Source organism: Pristiophorus japonicus, chromosome 10, assembly GCF_044704955.1.
Source record: "Pristiophorus japonicus isolate sPriJap1 chromosome 10, sPriJap1.hap1, whole genome shotgun sequence".
NCBI classification, from domain to species: domain Eukaryota; kingdom Metazoa; phylum Chordata; class Chondrichthyes; family Pristiophoridae; genus Pristiophorus; species Pristiophorus japonicus.
In genome coordinates, this window is record NC_091986.1 from 139,942,598 (window position 1) to 139,953,081 (window position 10,484).

The 10,484-nt window shown below is 40.8% G+C and overlaps 1 protein-coding gene across 1 annotated transcript in view; it reads left to right on the forward strand.

Moving 5' to 3' along the window:
• LOC139275108 (GRIP and coiled-coil domain-containing protein 2) overlaps positions 1-9,939 on the forward strand; it is a 98,145-nt gene extending 88,206 nt beyond the window's left edge. Inside the window, exons 21-23 of the mRNA XM_070892119.1 lie at positions 872-1,011; positions 3,998-4,199; positions 7,447-9,939. Coding sequence (XP_070748220.1) covers positions 872-1,011; positions 3,998-4,199; positions 7,447-7,514 — 410 coding nt within the window. The 3' untranslated portion in view covers positions 7,515-9,939. The remainder of the gene's footprint in view (positions 1-871; positions 1,012-3,997; positions 4,200-7,446) is intronic.
• The last annotated feature ends 545 nt before the right edge of the window (positions 9,940-10,484 follow it).

Genomic DNA, 10,484 nt, shown 5'->3' on the forward strand with positions numbered 1-10,484 from the left:
CGCGGGTCGGAAGGAAGGAAGGAAGTAGGAGCTGGGCGTGGGAGGCAGCCTTATGCACGCAGCCCCAGTGAGGCCATTCGGCCAGGTCTAGGGGCTGCGTGCTTCGGGCCCCTCCCACACAGTTTTGGGCGCCTGGAGCTACTGCACATGCGCGCCCACTGTAGCGCGCATGTGCAGAGGTCCCGGCACTGTTTTCAGCGCAGGGACCTGGCTCCACCCTCCACAGCTCGTGCTGCACCGCGCTGAGGGCCAGAGGACCAACAGGAAGCCGGAGAATAGGTAAGTTTTTTTTTTTAGGTGCACTTTGTGGCGCGCAGCGCGGCCCGAAACTTGGGCCCACAGTTTGTTTTGTTATAAAGAAGGGCAAACTTCTCAAGACATACTAAATGGTGGTTATTTAAATCTTTAGTGTGGTTATTCCATACATTTGTAGAAGTTATTATAAAACGAAATGCATATCTTAAAATTATCTGTCTGCAATAGTATTCTTTGCATATTGAAGCTGCTAAGGAAGACAGTAAGTGCAAACCAGCATTTTCTCAATAGAACAAAAGGAAAACCTAAAGATGAACCATTTGGGGCTGCACACTTTTATGTTTCCTGAAGGTTAGATTGAGAACAGTATTGGCAGATGTCTGGAAACAGGTCAGTTGCTTGTCCCCTCAATGAACATTGTTGTGAGTTATAGAGGGAAGGAAAGTGGGGAATGTCTAAAAGCACAAACTAAATGCTTTCTAATCCTTGATTTTGAATTTGGGAAACTACTATTCGCTTTCTCTTATAGGAACAAAGGCCCAACAAAACAACTAAAATATTTCCATATTTATGTTAACTAGAAACTGTTCTCACTTGTTCCATTGATGATTTGCAGAAATTCCTCCATGGCAGCCTGAGCCAACGCAAGAGGAAATAACACAGAAGTTGAACACCGCTACGAAGAGTATTGACCATTTAAATGGGCTCCTACGTGAGACAGAAGCTACCAACGCCATCCTTATGGAACAAGTTACGGTAGGAACACATGGGCCAAGTTTCCACCGACCCTTAGAACGGCGTACCTCCGTGAGGTCCGCCGACTTTTTAGAACAGAAACGGCGCCTATTATTTACCTTTGTATTCTCCCCTCCGTCTGGTCGATCCAGGCCCTTGGCGCGGCGCATCAGAACGCATGGTGGGACGGAGCCAAGTCCCAGCGCTGAAAACGGTGCCGGGATCTCTGCACATGCGCGCTGGAGTGTGCGCACATGTGCAGTAGCTCCTCGCCCCCAGATTCTGTGTGCATGTGCTGCAGGCTGTGTGGGACGGGCCGAAGCACACCGCCCCTAGCCCTGGCCGAATGGACTCCCCGTCGCGACCTGCGAGGGAACAGTGGACTGAAAGCACAGACGACTATCCCCCCTCCTCCTCCTCCTCCTCCTCCTCTTTTCCCCCCTTCTCCTCCTCCCCCCCTCTTTCTCCCCCCCTTCTCTTTCTCCTCCGCCCCCCCCTCTTTCTCCCCCCCCTTACCTCCCTCTTCTTCCCCTCCCTTACCACCCTCTTCTTCCCCACCCTCCTCCTCCTCCTCCTCCTCCTCCTCCTCCTCCTCCTCCCCCTTCCACGCCCCTCCCCCCTTCCACGCCCCTCCCCCTTCCACGCCCCTCCCCCCTGTCCACGCCCCTTCCCTCCTCCTCCCCTCCCCCCCCCCCCCTCCTCTCATCTCCCTCATCGACGGCACGATAAAGGTAGATTTCTATTTTTTATTAATTAATTGCTTATTACTTTTTGTGCTTTGTTTAGTGCTTTGTAAGTCTTGGTGCTTTAAATGTACTGCTTTGTTTAGTGCTTTAAATGTACTCATGCTTCTTTAATGTTGTTGTGATGGTATTTAGTGCGTTGGAAAATCTTCTAACTTCCCTTCGACCCGCCCTCCCCCCTCCCCCCCCCCCCCCCCCCCGCAATCTCTGGCTCTCACACCTGATTTCTAAAGTGTCCGCAAGGTTTTTCGGAGCGGACACATATGCTGGCCTAAGTTAATTTGGAGTAACTTTTCGCTGTCTAAACTTGCTTAAATGGTCAAAACAGGCGTAAGTGGCTGGTAACTCCCCCTTTTGGGAAAAAAAAACTGAACGAAAAAGAAACTGAACTAACTCACTGAAACTGGAGCAAATTAAATGTGGACAATTGTGATTTTTAAGATGCTCCAAAAAAATAGGAGCAGCTCCTGTGGAAACTTGGGCCCACTGAGTGGGATGGAGCATTAAAATAACTGGTTAATTGTTTTTGTTTGGATACTATACTACAAACCTGAATGACAGTAAACATCGTGAATTCAAGAGCTAACTGATTTTGAAAGGGATAGTGGCAGCACTGTTTTGCTTATGTATTTTTTTTGAATGCTAAACCATTAGTGATGAGATTATATGTTAATACAAGACCACCGACCGTCTCCTCCTGCCAGCCGCACATCCTCCAGAAACTCCTCCACTTCAGTAACATCGCTGTGTTTGGTCCAGTTCTTCTTGTTAACCCACCTGCACTGTATTTTCTCCCATCTCCCATTTTATTCATTTGTGAATACAGAACTTTTGTAATTTTGTTTGAACTGAACATAAGTTAATACCGTGATCAAAACAGACATTTCCACAGATTTCAAAACAACTAGGAGCACAAGGCAAGATCTATTTATTTTGAGGAATTTTCTCATGTAGTGTAAAAGGAAATGTGCCTCAGTTCTTTAAAAAATCAGATTTTTGTTTGGTGTCCTCTTCATTTGATGTTGGGAGACAGAAGCATGGGCAAGTTGGTCAGTTTTTAAGATTAAGTGGTCACATGCATGCTCCTGTCTTGTGAAAGTTAGTGTTTAAACCTAGAAGCCACAGTCTGTTATGTGAATGTGGCTTAACTACAATTGACATCTTCTGAAGTAAGTCACAAGATCAGATAAGGATGAGAGAGGCCATTCAGCCCATCTTAATTCACCCAACTAGAAAGCCCCAACTGCACATCGAAGGGTTTCTTAAATGATTCTATGGTTTTCACATCCACTACACTACTTAAAATCCATTCCATATATTGATCCCTCTTTCTATAAAGAAGATCCTCCCAATATCAGTCCTAAATTTGATTTTTACTAGGTTGAGCCAGTGTCGTCTTTGTTTCATTTCTGAACCATTTATCATTTTTACACTATAAGATCAATTCAAGGCTGAAAAGTTCAAGATTTTCTGTTTTTAAAAAAAAAAATGGAATTGTTGGCCTAATAATATTTTGTATTAAAAGTGTGTTCTTCTGTTCAGCTCTTGATGGTAAATGTGGTTTAATCGGAATGCAACCTTGTTAGGATTGAGAGTGGATAATTTTCAGCAGGTAACCGTGTCTGATCCTGTCCCAGACACTGGTGCACTCTCTAGCTTGTGAAATGGGTGAGGTTTTGGCAGTTAGAAAGATTTCTTTAGCTGAATTTAGCCTGCAGATCATAAATGGATTTGTATTAGTGTCTCCAGATGTGCAGGAAGAGCACAGTGATTGGTAGAATTTGGTAGCCTTTCTCTTTTGCTCACAGGCAAAGTTAGTGAATTGGATGCTGTCATCACCTCATGTGCACACAAGTATTTTCCAGTAGATGTCACTGGCCAGCAATCAGGAGTGGAAGTCCTAGCTCATCCCCACGCTGGGGGTACTGGGGCTAATTACAATGTTCCAACTGCTGCCCTGATTGAGAAGAGAACTGAGAAGAGTTAGTATACAAATAGTTTGGTTTTAATTTTAACTCTGTGTGCTGACTAAAAATTAAATTGTCCTTTTAAAATGGCCAATGCCAAACTCACTATTGAATAACTCCATTGTTTTTAGTATTATAATTTAACTTCTACCAGCATAAAAAAGACTGTTGCGAATCTGTGCTGGAGCTTTGTGAAGTGACAGAAAATATTATAACCCATGGAAATGCCGAATTTGAATCCTCCTTTCTGATCTTGTGTTTTAACTGAAGTTTAAAGCGTGTTCTTTTCCCACATAGCTGCTGAAAAATGAAGTGAGGAGGCTAGAGAGGAACCAAGAACGTGAGAAGTCTATCGCAAACATGGAGTACTTGAAGAATGTTATGTTGAAGTTCATACTCCTAAATGCAGGTAGTGAGAAGCAGAGCCTTCTCCCAGTAATTGACACAATGTTGCAACTGAGCCCTGAGGAGAGAAATAAGCTTGCTGCTATTGCTCAAGGTAAAGTTTGAAACCTAACAAAAACTGTATGCTGCATGTTTCTATAAGTGAAAATCTTAACCACCTGTGTGAAAAAAATTCTCCTCATTTCCCCACTAGTTCTTTTGCCAATATTTTAAATCTATTACCTCTGGTGACTGACCCACTTGTCAGCGGAAACCGTTTCCCCTATTTGCTCTATCAAAGCCCCTCATTGGGCCGGATTTTGCAATCAGCGGTGATTGAAAAGCACCAACTGTTCATTACACTTAGACTTGCCCACACACTTTCAAAGGGGTTTTGCACTGGAACCTACTGTGATTTGAAAGCCTTTTCGGCACAGCGCCTGGGGATCTGGGATCTGTACAAACAGGAAAAGCAACAATCTTTAGCCAATCAGATTGAAGAATTGTTACTGAGCAGCGCAGAGTCTGAACCAGGAAGTACATGTTAGAATAGTTCGTTCATTCAATGTCTAATCATGTACTGAAAATGAAAAAAGAGCGGGAAAGAAAGATGGGATTAACAGAGAGAGATAACCGACAGAAAAAAGTTTTAAAACATTTACGTTTCATTATTTTTTTAAATCTTCAACAATAATTAAAATCTGAAGGAATGAGACGCCATACTTGTAAAATTTAATTTTCCATGCCAGAGTAATTAAGATTAATCACGCCGTTAAAAATTCACTTACACTTGAATGGACAAGCCCCAACATTTTCTGGCGTGTTTAATAATGGGCAACTTCACGCCCTTCCATATATTTCAATGGTGAGTCTCTCGCGATATACTGTTATAGCGAAGCTTCTGGAGGAGCAGGGTAACTCTGACAACAACTTCCAGATTTCTACATTTAACTGTGCATGTACGGTCGCCGGAAATTGCTGTCCGAATTATTCTTTGATAATAGTGAGCGCTGATAGAAACATAGAAAATAGGTGCAGGAGTAGGCCATTCGGTCCTTCGAGCCTGCACCACCATTCAATATGATCATGGCTGATCATGCAACTTCAGTACCCCATTCCTGCTTTCTCTACATACCCCTGGATCCCTTTAGCCGTAAGGGTCACATCTAACTCCCTTTTGAATATATATCTAACGAACTGGCCTCAACAACTTTCTGTGGTAGAGAATTCCACAGGTTCGCAATTCTCTGAGTGAAAAAGTTTCTCCTCATCTCTGTCCTGAATGGCTTACTCCTTATCCTTAGACTGTGACCCCTGGTTCTAGCCTTCCCCAACATTGGGAACATTCTTCCCGCATCTAACCTGTCCAATCCCGTCAGAATTTTATATGTTTCTATGAGATCCCCTCTCACTCTTCTAAATTCCAGTGAATTTAAGCCTAGTCGATCCAGTCTTTCTCCATATGTCGGTCTTGCCATCCCGGGAATCAGTCTGGTGAACCTTCGCTGCACTCCCTCAATAGCAAGAATGTCCTTCCTCAAGTTAGGAGACCAAAACTGTACACAATATTCAAGGTGTGGCCTCACCAAGGCCCTGTACAACTGCAGTAAGACTTCCCTGCTCCTATACTCAAATCCTCTCTCTATGAAGGCCAACATGCCATTTGCCTTCTTCACCGCCAGCTGTACCTGCTTGCCAACTTTCAATGACTGATGTACCATGACACCCAGGTCTCGTTGCACCTCCCCTTTTCCTAATCTGTCACCATTCAGGTAATAATCCGCCTCCCTGTTTTTGTCACCAAAGTGGATAGTCTCACATTTATCCACATTATACTGCATCTGCCATGCATTTACCCACTCACCTAACCTGTCCAAGTCACCCTGCAGCCTCTTAGCATCCTCCTCGCAGCTCACACTGCCACTCAGCTTAGTGTCATCTGCAAACTTGGAGATATTACATTCAATTCCTTCGTCTAAATCATTAATGTATATTGTAAACAGCTGGGGTCCCAGCACTGAACCTTGCGGTACCCCACTAGTCACTGCCTGCCATTCTGAAAAGGACCCATTTATTCCCACTCTTTGCTTCCTGTCTGCCAACCAGTTCTCTATCCACATCAATACATTACCCCCAATACCATGTGCTTTAATTTTGCACACTAATCTCTTGTGTGGGACCTTGTCAAAAGCCTTTTGAAAGTCCAAATACACCACATCCACTGGTGTTCTCCCTTGTCCACTCTACTAGATACATCCGCAAAATATTCTAGAAGATTTGTCAAGCATGATTTCCCTTTCATAAATCCATGCTGACTTGGATCGATCCTGTCACTGCTTTCCAAATGCGCTACTATTTCATCTTTACTAATTGATTCCAATATTTTCCCCGAAGTCAGGCTAACCAGTCTATAATTATCCGTTTTCTCTCTCCCTCCTTTTTTAGCCTCACTGTTATTTTTAATGCAAAATTCAGGCATTGACTCACCCCTGTCCTGTAAAATAATGTCAGCTACTCAAAGTGCTATTATTGAATAAAATCTGTTTTATTGGTATGTACAGTACAGAAATAACATGCTGATAAGTAAAAAATGCAGAAATGTGATCATCTGGGATCCCTTTGCAGACTCCCTAATATCTGGGTACACTGGTGTACTTACTTAAAGAAGGCAGCTTGTAGCAAAGTGTGCTGGTATACCAATATGGTGTGCATGGACTAGTAAAGGAGGCTCGCACTTGATTCCCATACAGTGAATTCTCAGTTTTAAATGGGTCATGAATGTGGGAGAGGTGCTTCTCTCCAAATGGAAAATCAGAAGACAAACCAGCCAACATTGCCCTCATCCACTGACTGGAAGGCAGAAGAAGTAGCGCATGGGACATTTTTGTCAATAGTGCATGGTGCAGGAAATATCACGGTCAGAGGAAAACTAATATTAAAATTTTACAGTTTTATTTTATAACTTGTACACCAGTAAACATTTATCAGTGACTTTGCTTGCTCATTGACTTCCTGAAGTTAGCTATGCTGCCAAGGATGGTGAAGCATCAAGGAGAAACCAGGTGCTCCACCACAGGGGGAAGAAAAAAGTTAGTGAGCTCTACATCTACCTGTTCTTGTACACTTCCAAACAACCAGTTTCAAAGCGGCATTGGTGGTTTGCAAATGTGTTGCCCACCTGCCAGACCAGGGATTTTGCATGATGCAGGGAGAAGAGCAGTTTTTCCTGTTCAACTAAACAAAACTACATGAAAATTATGCAATTTTCATCTTTATTTTTCTACTAACTTGCATAGTTTCCACCTCCTAGTTTTAAGGTAGGCATAATTAGATCCATTAATTTAGTTTTGCTTTATTTTTAGGAGATGAGGAAAACACTTCACGATCATTGGGTTGGGCTTCGTATCTTCAAAGCTGGTCTGGACTCTGATAAACATCGCTGGGACAAGATATTTAAGTTAACATTCCAGCCTTGAAGAGAAGACAGTTGTTGGTTTTATGGAGAGGAGACCTGCCTTATGACTGACTTTTTCTCAGAATTCATTTGCCTATTATGTTTCTTAATTTGCTTGTAAATACCCTTATTTACTATGTATTAATTGTGTTTTTTTCATACTTCTAACTTTAATATCACTTATGGGAAGAACTTGCAACTGGAAGGAGAAATTTTTAAGTGACTTGCACAGAAAGTTTAAAGTAAATTCGTGATCAGTCTATCTTCTTTGTTCCAATAATGTGAAAGCAATGTTACATGTAGCTGAAGACAATTGGCATGATGAGCCCACTTATTTTATATACTATTGTAAAGGGGGCTCCTGATGTTGTCTGATATAAAATGGTCTTATGGGGGCAATAGTTTACTTAAAGCGAGAGCTATTCAATTAATGTTATGAATCCATGAAACCAAATATTTTAATGTGTTTAAAAGTTGAATGGAATGTAAAATACGTTTATATATATATATTCAAAATTAAGAGTTTACCAAGAATGTCTTGACTTTGTACATACTTAAAGCTTGCAAATTTAAGTCTGAGTATTATATAGATACATGAAAGCATAGAATTCCATTTGGGATTATATATGTCTTCATACCAGTATAAATGCGTTCATTGGGACCAGCTGTATATTTGAATTTGTTTACTTTTTATTATGAGCAACCAGTAATCTAAATGGAAAAAATCAGAAATACCAAAAATAAACCATGTTGAAAAATGGAGAAATGAAAGTGATGTGCACTGAAGAGATTGAAGGTTTTGCACACTATTGATAATATAAAGATGAATTGGGTTTCTGGAAATTCAAAGGCTATTGGATACGTTTAAAAAATATACAATACACTATTTTTTCAAAGTTGTCAGAGTTGTATCAAAATTATACCAATATATTGTGTTTTTCAGTAGAGGGATCAAATGAATTATTTTGAAATATATATAATGTACTTTATTGCCTTATTTTCTGAAAATATCCCTACAAGCTATACATGTTGGGATATGAAGATTCTTCTGTAAATTTTGATTTTATCTATGATACAAAACCCATCATATTTCTCCTCTTTCCCAGATTTCCATTGGCCCCTCAGTAATAGTGGCCAAAACTTGCTGCCTGCCATCCATCAGTAGCACTGAACTAGAAAGTATGAGAGAGCAGCCAGGTGATGGGTCTCCTGATAATTTTCCCCTTCTTCCCCTTGAATGCATCTACAATTCTCTTAACTTGCCCAGTTAAGTCCATTTTTCACCCCTGATTAACTACTTTTATTGTGACATTGTACATTCACAATGTATTACCTCTACTAACAGCCTCTTGCTTTCTATGTTGAGCCACTGACTATCTCTCACAACTGGAATAGGGAAGGGACTTGCCATTTGGATATGTAATATGCAAAATAAGAAATGTGAAGATTAATCTGAGATATTTTGTTAGTTATATGGGGTTGTAAGGAGATTTTCAACTACAGTGCACATCCACATTTTGACTCATAACCAATAAGGAATCTCACACATGGCTGTAATTCACTACTGACTATCGGATTTGATAACACAAAATAACCTTTTTATTCTCGTGCACAATGTTCTTATATAGATATTTTGTGGAATGTTATAACTGGAGCACATGCTTAAAGATATTTAGCATGGTAACTCCAATAGTGTTCAATGTTTTGCCTATCCTCTTCATGCTGATCTTGTGTTGGATCATTTAAAATGTGCTCCATCCTCATGATAACATGGGCCTTGAATGCCAAGCATTGTGTGTTATATCTATGTGTGGATTTTCAATGAGTGTCCCATATACTATGAAAAACTCCCAGGGCTGAAATCAGTCTGCCTCAGCGCAGTTAATACTCTTACTCTGTGTGTAAATAATGAATTGTGTCTCACATATAAAACACATTTAATAGAAGTATACCAGGGAATGAAAATATGGGCATTTCATTTGACTGGATGTTGATTTATATCCAACCTTTGTTTTGGCATACTTAATATACATTGTGTTTGCAATTTGAGAGCTGACTACTAAGAGAAGCTGCAAGAAATGAAGAATCAGCTTGTAAAATGGTGCCACTTATGTGAATTGAGATAATAGCCTGTGAAGATCTTGGTGCTTATTTCAGTCCATTTTCATGAGCGTAGTTTTGTTTCAATTTGTGTTTTCTGCTAAATTTGCCTTTCAAAAGTGTGCTCCGTTTTTCCCAGAAGACTGATTTGCTAATCAGAGCTGAAACCGAACGATTTTCTTAATGGCTATTATATAACTGTTCTATGTAATGGCTTTCCAGCTAATTGTGTAAACACAAAGCTGATAGTTCAATATATCTATAATTGTTCCCAATTATAAATTCATTGCACTCTTGTTTTTAAAAAAATATACACTTTTCATGGTTCAGCAGTTTGATTTATTTTTAATTTTTGAATGAATGTGTTGCCTATAAATTAGCAAAAATTGTAACAAGCTGAATACTCTAGTCCAAGATCCCTGTTTTAAAAGCAGTAATGGAGTGCTTTGTTGATTACTTGGATAGTAATCTGTCCACTCGGATACATTTCAGGGATTGTATTATGACATTACACTGCTTATATATTTCAAATTCTCAAAGTTCAAATGTAATATATTTCTCTCTGGGAAAAGGCTCCTGCAACTTCTTAATTTACATGCTGCCCCTTGACGACAACATCTACTGTCATGGGGTCTGCTTCCACATATACACTGATGACAGCCAGCACCATCTCTCATGATCCTTCCACTGCCTATGTGCTGTCACAGTGTTTGTTTGACATCTGTTCTTAGATGAGCCATAACTTGCTCCAGCTAAACATGGGGAAGACTAAAGTCATTGTCTTTGCACCGCGCAACAAACCCTTGCACCCTTACTACCAATTACATCATCTTCTACACTGTCAGG